This window comes from Ursus americanus, chromosome 22 (genome assembly GCF_024610735.1).
Source record: "Ursus americanus isolate L20-20 chromosome 22, mUrsAme1.1.p, whole genome shotgun sequence".
Taxonomy (NCBI): Eukaryota; Metazoa; Chordata; class Mammalia; order Carnivora; family Ursidae; genus Ursus; species Ursus americanus.
In genome coordinates, this window is record NC_142148.1 from 24781098 (window position 1) to 24794522 (window position 13425).

Sequence of the window (13425 nt, forward strand, 5' to 3'; positions counted from 1 at the left end):
CACATGTGTTTGCAAAAGATAAATCTACTCATGGGGCGCCTGGATGGCACAGCGGTTAAGCGCCTGCCTTCGGCTCAGGGCGTGATCCCGGCGTTACGGGATCGAGCCCCACATCAGGCTCCTCCGCTATGAGCCTGCTTCTTCCTCTCCCGCTCCCCCTGCTTGTGTTCCCTCTCTCGCTGGCTATCTCTATCTCTGTCAAATAAATAAATAAAATCTTTAAAAAAAAAAAGATAAATCTACTCCAACAGTCCAATCTCCCCAAGCCTTTGGATTCCTTACTTACATTGAACCTGGAAAGTTCTCAACCTCATTGAATGAAGGCCATTCTTGAGTTTATTTTCCAGTAACCAACACAATGAGCTATCTAGTATTAAAGCCAAAATCTTTTTTTTTTTAAGATTTTATTTATTCAACAGAGACAGAGACAGCCAGCAAGAGAGGGAACACAAGCAGGGGGAGTGGGAGAGGAAGAAGCAGGCTCATAGCGGAAGAGCCTGATGTGGGGATCGATCCCGGATCGCCGGGACCACGCCCTGAGCCGAAGGCAGACGCCCAACCGCTGTGCCACCCAGGCGCCCCAAAATCCAGAATCTTTGATAAAGGTACCCACCAATTAATTAGGAGCACCCCAGTTTATATTCTATCTTCTTTTGTCTAACAGATTTAGAATCGATTGCTGATGTGAAGAATGATGTGGTTTTAGAATATAGGTGAGGTTCGGTGGGGTGAGGTCCGGAGCTGAGGGGCCAAGAAAGAATTCTTGAGACGTCTTTGGTGCAGAATGATGGTTTTATTAAAGCATGGGACAGGATCAGTGGAAGTAAGGAAAAGGGAGATTTCAAAAGAACTTTCATATGCCGAAGAGGACCTATAAGATACTGGAGGATTTACCATTGTCAAGTTAAGGTTGTTTTCCCCTTTAGCAAGGTATTAACATTAAATAGTTGGGAGATTCCTGGAAGAATGTCACACATGTCCCACCCAGGAGTGAGGGGGTGGGGGAGGTAGCAGGGTGTCAGCTTGTGCTTTGTCTTCAGCTAACCTTCTAGTCCCTCATCAGAGAACAAAAGCAAAAGAAAAAGAATTAAACTTCCTTACAACTTACAGCCTATTGACAAGTATTTGGGACAGGCAGAGTGACCTTCCACAAGGAGCTTAGCTGCCTTGATGTTAATACTTTGCTAGAGGCAAAAGTCAACCTTAACTTAACATTAGCCTAACTCCCAGGATCCAGTAGATCTTCTTTAACATATAAAAATCCCTTTGGAAACTTCCTCTATCTCTATCCCCCAAGATATATGTTAGCCATCATCCTCCAAGCATATGGCCCACTAATATATATCTGAAGGGTCTCCTGACTAGGGTTTTACTAGACAGTAGTAAATGACTTTTCCTAACAACCGCTAGTCCCTCAAGGTCCTGGAAACTTTGCTTCCAAATTCCTTAACACTATCCCTAACTCCTCTCAACTTGAAAGTGTATGGTCAGTCACTCCTCACAACCCCAGTGCAGCTTTTACTGCCCACAGGTCCTGTCCCCATGTTTTAATAAAACCACCTTTTTGCACTGAAGACATCTCAAGAATTCTTTCTTGACCGTTCGCTCTTGAACCCCAACATTTTCCACATCAATTGCTACACATATTCCCCACGTCTGCTGATATAATTAGTTTTTTTTTTAAAGTAATTATTTTGAGTATGTAAGTTATTCTATCCTTTATTCTTGTCCCGTGAAGCATGCTGAGATATGAACCAACTAATGGGTCTAGTGGTAACAAAGGGTGGTTGGGATGAGTTTTAAGGATCTTGGAGGAGAAACTCCAGGAACTGGGAAGTAGACTTATGAGAAGGGGGCTCCTGTTGGCTGGTGCAGTATTCTGAGGAATAAAGCTAATTTTGGAGCATTAAAAAAACAAAACCCAACAACTTGTAAACTGAGACCAACTTTCCCTGATTTGGTGAAAAAACCATTGCTGGGTGATGCTTAGGGGAATAGGAAGCAAATAGGAGAAAAAAGTTTTCTTTTCTCCTCCTTCAGTCTTGCAATTTCCCTCTAGTAAAGGATCCTAACAAGGAGTAGGCCAGTAAAGAAGGTAGGTGGTTTTCAGAGACCAACACCCAGCGCTTCAAAACAGAGAAAGATAGATTTGTAACCAAGAGATAAAAGCTTAATAACCAACACAATTTATTTAAAAGAATAAGTGATGTAATGTATGCATGCACAGAAGAGTGCCAGGCATGAATCAAGGTAGTGATAAGGAAGAAAAAGAGGGGGAGAAGCAGGTAGGGAGTAGAGTGGAGTGGTCATGCAAAGTTAATTGCTAATGACTTGAGGGACATGAACATTGAATAAAGGGCTCACTGGTGTTGGCCATGAAGGAAGTGATAGATGACCTAAAGTTAGTTATTTTGAGTTGGGTGGATAAGCCAGATTCTCCAAAATTGAGCACTGGACACTAAAGGTGAGGAAGTAGAAACAATGGATAGCAGTATCTCTCTTGAGAAATTTGGTGATAGAGGAAAGAAAAATGGGATTATCAGGGCTGAGATAAGTTTTCTTCCATAAACCACAGCTTTGTAGGTTGCCTGAGGGACTTATTGGATGAGACCAAAACTCTCACTTCGCAGTGAGGAGATTGTGGCCCAAGCTACCCAAGGTCACAGAATCAGTCAGAAAACACCTCAGAAAAGACAGGATGACTTGTTCCTTAGTTTTTTGGAAACTCCCGGCCAGAGTGTTGAAGTATTTCTTAGATAAAGGCTAAATTAACCTAGGAATCCTCCCCCACTTTGCAAACTTTTGTCATCATGATCAGACCCACTGCCATCTCTAGCTATCTTTGCCCCTGCCCCACATGGCACTATAGAGGCAGGACAGCCCACTGTTCAGAGCTGCAAAAATTAAGTTTATTGTGAAAAGATTACAGGGAATCAGCACATGGCTTCTGGTGTGGAGTTACAGGGAAATAGCTTCCATACCCAGAGAAGTAGGAGGTCCTTGGAGTCCAGGGTGGGTAAAGAAATTCCAGGCGGTAGCTGAATAATCAACATGAGTGTCTGTATAGGTGATGGTCTGCAGTGTGGACAACATTCCAAGGAGGAGATCAGCAAGTGGGACCTGATTCTGTGTGAGATAATAAAGATACTAGTCAACTTCGTACTCCTTTATAACGAGGGTGTAATCCAGAGCTGAAAGCCTCTTCCTCTCTGCTAGCTCACGTCCCTTGTACTGCTGTCCACTATCCCTGGTGCTGAACCATAGTTCAGTCTCAGCACCCATCCCCTGCCTATCTCTGGATAAAAAATTCTGTTCCCTGTACCGTTTCTCATCAACTAATGGATCTTCCTTCTCACCTTGACTTACTTCATGACACAGGATGTAAAATACTGCCAGATGTCCTGTTTGATCAAAAGGCATTTCTTACTTTTAATATGGACAACACAGTCACATTTACAAAATAGTTTAGTTGAACCAAATATGTCTGTGGACTGAATAGGACATGGGGGCACAGTTTGGAGCTGCTGTGATAGATGGCAGCCTGGATGTATTGGTGGGTATGAGATGAGATGCTCCAGGCTTTTCAAAGTGCTGCAACTGGCAGCACGTTAGTTAGAACTACATTGTCCAGTATGGCAGCCACTCGCCAAACGTGGATGTGGAGCAATTGCAGCTAGTCCAAATTGAAATGTCCTATAAGTATGAAATACACGCTAGATATCAAAGACTTAGCACAAGAAATAGAATGTAAAATATTTCATTAATAATTTTATATTGATTAAATGTTGACATAATATTTGGATATATTTGACAAATGAAATATATTGCTAAATGTAATGTTTCCTTTTCCTTTTAAAAATTTCATCACTAAAAATTCTAAGTTACATGTGTGTTTTTTGTTATATTTCTATTGGATAGCACTCATTTAGAATCTTACATAACTAAGCTATCAACCCAAAGACATAAATTCAATTATAGTGTTGGCCATTTAATTTCTTATGTTCCTTTTCATGGACTGCACCTTCTTCTTGGTGGCTCAACCCATCACATGAACCCTTGTTCTCAGAAAACATGTGTATAGTTCACTACAGACTTGTCCTTACCACTCATGCCTCCATCCTCTATGACTCCTATGACCAGTCACCTAGAGCTTCTGCCCACTGTTCAGAGCATCAGGTCTTTTCCACTCCCGTGTATTTGCACATGATGTATCCTCTGCTTTTAATGTTTCTTTCCCACCATAAAAAAAACTCTTAATCATTCTTCAACATCCAGTTTAAATCCTATGTCCTCTTGAAGCCCTCGTGGAAGTCCCCAGGCAGTGCTGCTGGATCTTGCCTCTCTACTTTCACAGACTCCCAACCAGCACACTTCATTGCATATAAAATTGCCTATTTATTTGTCTTATCCTTTACTACGCTGGGGACTCTTAGGGCTGTCTGATTTTTGTAATGCTGGCACCTGGGGTACAAGAATAAGAAAAAGTCCTTGCTTGCATGAAATACACATTCTAGTAGTGGAGACAGAAAAGAAACAGTATAGTAAAAAGTCAGATCATAATGAATTTTACGAAGAAAAATAAGGAGGGAAGAGAGTGGCAGATATGCTTTTTTTGGGAGACCTGAGATGGTGACACTTGAGCGAGTGTATTCAACATAGAATAGTTGCAAATAAATACATGATACGTGAATAAAACTCTTTTCACAGAACGATGCCTCCTATAACCGAGCTCCTCCCACATCCCAGTCACATTGCTCTCCTTTCTTGCTTCCAGAAGGAAAACTCATTCCTGCTTCAGGGCTTTTGCACGTGCTCATCCTCCTGTCTGTGATGTTTTTCCCCTCGGTCTTGGCACAACTCCTGTGTTACTGTTCATGGCTCAGCCGAAAGATCTCACAGAGACTTCTGCCTGACTCTACTCTCTTAATTTGATGCCTTCCTCCCTGCCCCCACCCATCACTCTCTCACACCCTACTTTGTTTCCTTTATAGTACCCACCATTCTCTGGAATTTAGTTGACCGTGCATTTATTTCCTAGCCCATGTCAGTACACCCAACTAGGATAGAAACTCCGGGAGAGCAGAGTCTTGTGTTGTTCATGGTCATATCCCTAGCAGTTAGCACATAGTAGAAGCTTACTTGAAATTTTAGGAATGAATGAATGACACATTTATAATGACCCTAAAGGCCAAGTGCCATCACTAAGAAATGGAAATATGCTCTGATCTCTCACCGGATTGGTGCAAATGTGGCTCCTTTAAAACTGTGGGGATATTTGGATGGAGGCTCCGTACCCGCCCTGTTGCAGCAGCAGACCTAGAAGGCAAAACAGATACCTTAGACAGTGGGAGTAAAGGAGGATCAGAGAGGCCAAAGGAGTTTTCTCCTCCTCCAGATGGGGGCAGAGCAGGGTCAGGGAATGAGCCAAACACTTGGGGACATGAGGTTGGGGCTGGAGGCTCTGCTAAGTTGCTGGCATCTCTGATCACTTCACTGACGGTTCTGGGCCTTGGTTTCCTCATCTATAAATTGGGAGCAACGGGTCCCTCCCAAGCTAGTAACTAAAGAGCTATACATTGAAACAAGACCGTGAAGGAAGTTGGCATTACAGCAGCTGGTCCCTATTTGCCTGGCCGCATCTCCAGAATGGTGGCCCAGTATCAGCGAAGTGAGGCTATTGGACAAGCTGCCCCACGCACATTTACTTTGTGTGAGTCTGGGAGCCACACTTTGGGAGCTTTAAGACTCATTCTGATTAATTGCCTTAAGCTTCCTACTTCATAAATAGTGAGATCCCTGTCAGTGGAGGTATGTGAGCAGAGGCCAGAAAACTGCTTGCTAGGAGAGATATTTAAAGGAACTTTAGAAACTCCAGCAGCTAGCACTTGGTAGGACTAATGAATCTTCAGTGAACAAAGGAAGAGTCCTTTCAGCCCAGAAATTCTGTTGGTTTTCAGATTCTCACTGGGGGCCTCAGCTGCCTGCTTTGGCTTCTGGCAGACCTGGAAACTTTGGGTGCTTGGAAGTAGACGCTACTAGAAGGAGGCAGTCTTTGGGCTGAAACCAGGCCAATATTCTGCTCATTATGCAACATCATCCAATCTAGAAGGGTAAAGGAGAAATCAGGCAGCTTTTTTCCCCCAGAAAAGCTCCCATTTATATCTCAGCTTCTCTAGGCTTTGGGGCCAGAATGGAATTGAAACCAGCACATGTTTGGCTAGTGGCAGAGGTTCAGTGGCCAGTACAGGCAGAGTGTTTAACCCTGGCCGTGGGGCTGGGGCTGGCTCAGTAAGCCCGCTGAGTTTATGAGGACCGTCAGTGGCAGGAACCGTTCTGCCTCACTGAGGACGGGTTGTTTCCTCTAGGAGAAGCGTCAGGGAGAGGAGATGTAAAGGGCGAGGGAGCAGTCTGAGCTTTCTGCCGGGGTGTTCCTCTGTCTTCTCACCACCAGCACTTACTAATCAGTTCGTTAGTCACTTGCGGATTCAGGTTGTGAAGAAACGAATTAATGAAGGGACAGGTCTGAAAGACAAGAAGGTATGCAAGAGTCAGGAGGAGGGCTCCACCAGTGGAGGCTGTGAATATTCAGGGGGCAATCAGGGCAAGTTCTCCTTCTAAGCCAATCTATCCTAGGGAACAATCAAGTAGGGGGGTTGGGGGGACAGACTGCCCTGGGGTCCCATGTTAGCTGAGCTATTTGGCAGCTCTGTGACTTAGGTAAGTCATTGGCCATCTCTGGAACTTTTTCTTAAATCTGGAAACAGATAATACTCGTTATTTAGAATACGAGATTGTTTGGAGGATAAGAAAATTCATGTAAGACCCTTAGCACAGTGCCTGTGTGCTTAATGAATATTAGCTGTTCGTTTTATGATTACTTATACTTATTTTACAGATAAGGAAACTGAGTCTCGGAGAGGCTTATCAACTTTCTCCAGTCACACAGACCCTGATTTTGACTTGAAGAATTTAGTATCTGTAAAGCATTTTATCAGTGCTGGTTGCAGAATGGGAACTTGATAAACGCCGCTTCCTCTCTCCCTAACTGTCCTTCCTGGAAGATGTCCTTCCAGTTTATATATATATATATAATAATATATATATATAATATATATATATTTATTTATTTAAAGATTTTATTTAATTATTAGAGAGAGAGAATGAGCTGTGGGAAGGGGCAGAGGGAGAGGGAGAAGCAGGTTCCCCTCTGAGCAGAGAGCCCGATAAGGGGCTCAATCCCAGGGCCCTGAGCTCATAACCTGAGCCAAAGGCAGCCGCTTAGCCGACTGAGCCCCCAGGCGCCCTGATGTCCTTCCAGTTTATTAAGAAGATGTAGTCCACCAAGCTCTGGGTCTCAGACTAAAACACTGAAATACTCTGGGTTTGTATACTTACTTTTGCTCCCAAATTATGGATTATTAGGTCTCCCAGGACTCTCTCTACGTTTTCCACAATAAGTTTTTTCACTGGGGTGACACTAAATGAAGAATGAAAGTAGAACAGATTAAATTCTCCCAAACTCTCCTTTCTTTACATCACTTATGTGCTCAGTTGACCCCACGTTATTTAAAGTCTCCTTGTTTCCACGGCATTCCGTGACCCCAGCCTTGCCCTTCTGCTCCAACCTACCTCTTGCGCTCCTTAAAATTAATCTTCCAGTTGAAATCACCCTGCCCTCATCGTTGTTCCCCATGACCCCCCCCCATCTCCTTGCCTATTTTGTTCCTCTCTTGGAATGCCTTCTTCAGCTTCTACTACCCTTTGAGGTCCTGATCACTCTCTCTCACTTTCCTATTCCTCTCATTATCTAATGCTCCAATAGAATTTTTCTCCTTAGTCCTATGGTCGTGTCTTCATGGAAGGGGTAGTGTAATGTCATTCTTCGGTTGGGGGAGAGGAGAAAGAAGCTTGGGGGGGGGTAGCAGTGTAAATGTGTCTTCAGAAAGGATAGATCTCATTTTCAGGCAGTGTTTGCTTTACATATAAACCAGCTGATCTACCCCTTCCCCCCTGGGGACTCAGATTTCCCTCAAAGGAAAGACTAGTTTTCTTCAACAAATCAAAAGACACGGAGCCACACTGACAGAATTTCCCCTGAGGGAAATGGCTGTGAGTCAAGGGTGTCATTGTCTGGAACAGGACAGGAGGACATTACCAGAGGTGTTAAGAGCTCAGAAAGGATTCCACCCTCAGATCTTTCTTGATAAGAGTGAGCAACTGGGAGATGAATCAGAATAAAGAATTCACGAATGAAAAAGACCCGATGTACAATAGGTTGGTGATGACTATTGGATTCAGTTGATCATGGGCATGAGCCTAACTTTTTAAAAAATCTTATAAAAGAAGTCTGTAAAAAAGAGATTATAAATTTAGAAGATAACACTTCATAAAAGGTCAAACCTCTGAAAAGTTACTCTGAAGACGAGGTGTCACGGACCAATAAACAAATGGTGAAATCCTTGCTCTCCTGGTAGTCAAGACAATGGCACCCATGCGATTTTCTGCTGAAACTCCCTACTGAAGAGGGAAGTTGTAAAAATGAGAATAATTGGTCCAGATTGGCTACGGGGTGAAGTTTGACCAATGCCAGTCAGGAACACCTCACTTCAGTTCTGTTGGCGAGGTATTTGGTAAGGGATTTGGAATGCCTTAAAACTATTACATACCTTCAAGTTTAAAGGTCATAAAACTATTTATACTCTTCCAGTAATCTTAGGAATCTATAATTTCCTGCACCAAAAGTTTCAGGATTATTTACAATAGCAAAAAATTCAGAAATAACCTAAATGTCAGCCAGTAATCTAGTAAGCCTGCTTTGTTTGTCCTCGGTACCATTCAGGGAATCTCTTTTCATGTCAGTGAAAATATTATTTTCATAATAAACAAAAATTCTAAATGACATGAAGTTCTTTTTGTAAGACACACATCCCCAAATGCACAAAAGGCTCATTGGAGAAGGGATTGTTTTGCTGGTGACATCTTTCACGTGAAGCCTCCTTGGGGCAACCTCATAACCACTTGGATGCAGAGAGAGAGAAACATGGAGAACTTACAGATTTTCAGATTGGATCCGTACAGTGTCAGGTGCAATCCTGCAATGCCCAAAGGCAAGTTGGTGTTTGCCGTCTGCACCCTTCTCCAAATAAAGCTGGACTCTCATATCTGTCTGTACATAGAATATGCAGGGATTGAGAGCCGGAAACCTGTGGGAGGAAAGAATGAAGGCTGGTGGGAGAGAGCCTCAGGACTTACTTTCCTCCCATTTGTTTCCAGAATGAGGGTTCCCCCCTGTTTGCGCAGGTCCCTCAAAATCACCCTGTGGAGTTCATTTCCTCATTTTTCAAAAGAGGTGATTGGAGAGAACAGGGATGGCATTCTCCAAGTCGTGCATCCAGCCAGTGGCGAAGCCGGGTGGGTCTGTGTTCAGGGTGTATAACTGATACCTGCTCTCTCTGGCTCAAGGGACAGTTAGAAAGGAAACGGTTGATTTCTAAGTATAGCATCCTATCAAAACTGAGAAACTGTGACTTTGAAAAATACTCTTCTGCAGGTCACACACTCCACGGCCTCCAGAGCCAGGCTTGAGCTGGAAATGAATAAGGGAGACCAGGGACTGGTTTCACAGAGAGGGGTGACAGCTGGGATGAATGGAAGAATGCCTGTTCTCCCCGAAGACACACCGTGCAGACCAAACAAAACACACCTGTGCACAATCTCTGGGCAATGGTGCCAAGGGGCATTGGGGTCTAGAGCAGATTCTGTGGGTTGTCTTACGTTGTATTCAGCCAGAGCTGAGTGAGCTCAGAAGTCCAAATAAATGAAGGCGGGGCAGTCTGGGTAAAGCAGAGAAAGGAAACTGGCTCAACCTGCCCTGCTTTCCCTAGAGAGGCCCCAGCTTGGAAGCATTCAGGTATTCCACATGCTCTGATCCTACCCGTAGAGAGTGGCCCAGGCCCGGGGAGGGAGGGTGTTTTGCCCCAACCACACGAGACTTCCACTGGACACCCTTTAGTTATGGCTGCTTCCCACACCCACACATCTGGGCAAACGTGGATGAAACTGTACAAGCAACTTGCAGCGTCTACTTACTTTGTTTGTATGGAAAATGCCAATGGTATCCGCAAATCGACCCCCTTGAAGTTAGGCGAGTTCTCAAGGGAGACCTGAAGGAGTCGAAAGTCTTTCACCTGCACCCTGGGTGAAAAAACAGCACAACAGGGAAGGTTGTGACTCTAGCCACAGGTGGACCCTACTGTATGCAAAAGCAGGTCCCCTGCAGAGCAGAAGCTGAACGTAGGCAAAGATGGTTGCTGACTCATTAATCATGTAATTTATCGCATAGCTGTTGTGCTCCGGGAATACAGCCCTGAGCAAACAGAAGCTCTTCCTTAATGCATCACGGAATGGTCATGTCTAGTGCTTTGGCCAGCACCAAGCAGGCTGGAATAAGTGAGTGAATAAATAATAAGTAGAAGATGGAAAGCTCTAGACAGCTCCTGCTTGGGCAGAGCGTATATGTGTACAAAAGTCAATGCAGTAAGTGAATCATACAGAATGTGTCAGGTGATGGGTGTGGTGACGAAAAGGCCTGGCAGGGTTAGGTGAAGAGGGTGACACTGCGAGGAGCGATATTTCTGAGTGTCTGGGAAGGCTTCTCACCACAGGGAACACTGGAGCAGGGTCATGAATGAAGTTACGGTGCAGGTATGAGGATAGCCAGGGGAAGAAAGGGCCAGGCAGAAGACAGGAAGTGCATAGGCCCTGAGACTGAAACGGCAGTGGGCTCAGTGTGGCAGGTGGGGAGGGGGGAGAGGAGAGGGCAGTCAGGGCCAGGTCACAGGGGGCCCTGTGGGCCAGTGATAAGACCTTTGGGTTTGGTTCTGAGAGCAACTAGAAGACATTACAGGGTTTGCGCAAGGGAGTTACAGTGTCTGGCTGACTTCTTGGAAAGACGCTTCTGGATATGGGTGGAACAGAATAGAGGGGGAAGGGGCTTGCCGTGGAAGCAAGGGGACCTGGGAGCATAAGTCAGAGGGAGATGATGGTGTTTCAGACCAAAGGAGGTGGAGAAAATGGTTTTAAAGGTATTAGTGATGGGGTGTGTGGACAGGCTGCATGGGGCTGTGAGTGAAGAGAGGGGCATTGGACGATGTCAGGATTTTCGTTTAGAGCGACTGGGTGGGTGGAGTTTCATTAGCTAAGACGGGCCTGGCTGGGGGAGGAGCAGACTGGGACGGGGGTGGGAGTCGGCCGCTCTGTTGAAGGTACTAAGAAGAGGGACCTGGGTCTTCTAGGCTCTGCTGGTCAGATGGCATCGATTTTTGTGATTGTCACATCGTTACTGCAGGGGTTGTTGTAGCTGGTACTGCTGATGGGCTTACTGAGGACAGGGAGCTGTGTAAGCCCGTTATGTGTATTTTTTATTTCACTTAATATTTACAACAGTCCTATGGGGTCAGATGCTAGAGTTCCCATGTAACAGCAGCAGGAGTTGAGTCTCAGAGGGGGGAAGAGACTGGGGGTGAGCAGCCATTCTCTTCCCCGTCAGAGAGACTGAACCCCAGTCTTCAGCATCTCCCTGGCTTCTGCCTCTGTCCCCAGTGGGGATTTCTCTCTGCCAGTGGGTCTTAGTCCATCAGAGTGGGAAGGGCTGTTAGTTGAGGAAAGGGCCTCTGTAGAATCAAGAAAATGCCAGGAAGGTGCTCACAAAACAACAACCCAGGACAGTCTGGACATGGGGTTTCTGCTCAGAGACCACTCACATTAAATTGGCATCTTGGTTGGTGAGCAGGCCGCCCAGGATGTTCTGGTTGCCTCCTGCAACGCTGAAGACACTCTGCAGTGACCCCTGGAAGTCAATTGTCTGCAGGGCGGAAAGAACGTTCGTACCAAGGAGTCCTTGTGTCAAACCTGAAAAACAAATCCGCCCCCCGACCCCACCATTAGACATTTAGATGCCGCAGCTTCTCAGATGCAGCCTTGACTCTGAGCATGTCCCACATGTGGACCCTACTTCTCATTCGCCTAGTTTTCCTGGCCTGCTTGCTGCTGGGCCGCATTCCAGGCACGATCATTCAGCAAATATCTGTAGAGGCCGACTATGTGCCAGGGCCATGCCAGCCTGCCTCGGTGAGAACAGGCAGCACTCCCGGCCCTTGGGGAGCTGGCGTTCTGGTGGGGATGAGGGAGGAGAGATGAGAGAGTAGTGAATAAAGGGACATGCGCGAGTCAAGTGCAGATATGTGCTGTGGAGGGGCTGGTTTCGAAATACTCCACAACCAGGTGTGCGTGGGCACCAGCCAATCAGGACATCCGCCAGAGCTCCGTGGTCCTGCGGCCCCTGGGCAGTGCCACGTGTTGACTCAGTAGGTTTTGGTTGGTGAGGAGGCTGGAGTCCTGGGGCTGAAGGTGGGGTGGTTAGGGTGTCATCTGGGGCATCTCTGAGCAGGGGCTACTTCCCAAGGAGTTTAGAAAAACATTTCAGTATTTTAACCACCACAGCCAGACTATGCATTCTGCTGAAGCTATTTCTGTCATGAGGGAAAAATAAAAGGCAGAATGAGGAATTGAGAGTATTGGGTGAAGGCAGTAATTCATGCAAGGATATCAAGGAATGTCTTCTGCAAATGCAACATTTTAGCAGAGACTTAAAAGAAGGGAGGGAGCCATGTTGATAGCGGAACAGTGTTCCGGGCAGAGGGAACAGCAGTGCTAAGGTCCTGGGGTGGGCTCAATGTGTTGAGGAGACTACTGTGGCAGGAGGGGAGCCAGTGAATGCGGGGTGGTACGAGAGGTGAGCAGGGGCCAGTCGAGGTGGGGCTGGGCCTTTTGATGGTGGGTTTTAATAGAGAGACCAGGGCAAGGAGACAGGAAAGAGGGGAATCTTGGGAGACCAGTATTAAACACAGTAATGTAGTGATGATCAGAGCAGCTAACGATTAATCATATTATTAACTGTGTCCCAGGCACAATGCTAATTAGAACTTAACTAGACTTTCAGGAGAGGCCTATGGTCCTGACAAGGCCAGGGGTGACCCAAGGCAGGGCAGTCTCACCATTGGTGATCTGGGAAGAAACTCGGGACAGGACCTCTTGAGCAGAGGCTGAGGCAAGCAGTCCACAGAGGAGGACGAAGAGGCCGGAGAGCTTTAGCATCTTGGGTCAGGTACCTGTGGGGGAGCAGGCAGAGAGGGTCAGCTGTGGGGTCATTCTCTGAGAGGGTCTCCCCAGAGCTTGGGTCTACGGTGGCTACAGAACTCATGTGGACGTATTTTACAGGTGGGGCCAGTGAGTTTCAGAGAGGAGACATGCTTTTTTCTTCACAGTGTAGAGCAAGAAATGAAGAGTCCAAGAGATGAAGTCACCTGCCCCAGGCCGCACAACCTGTATATATGCCCAAGGGTGCTGGACATAAAAGCTTTTCCT

General features: G+C 45.9%; 1 protein-coding gene across 1 annotated transcript; it reads right to left on the reverse strand.

The window, feature by feature from the left end:
• Positions 1–5257: 5257 nt before the first annotated feature.
• On the reverse strand, positions 5258–13155 carry LOC123800732 (latherin-like). Its single transcript, XM_045810578.1, has 7 exons — positions 13056–13155; positions 11763–11910; positions 10090–10194; positions 9054–9203; positions 7396–7477; positions 6459–6522; positions 5258–5316 (listed from the first exon to the last, which is right to left on the reverse strand). Exons 1-7 carry the CDS (start codon positions 13153–13155, stop codon positions 5258–5260), a joined length of 708 nt encoding a protein of 235 aa, XP_045666534.1.
• Between the last annotated feature and the right edge of the window lie 270 nt (positions 13156–13425).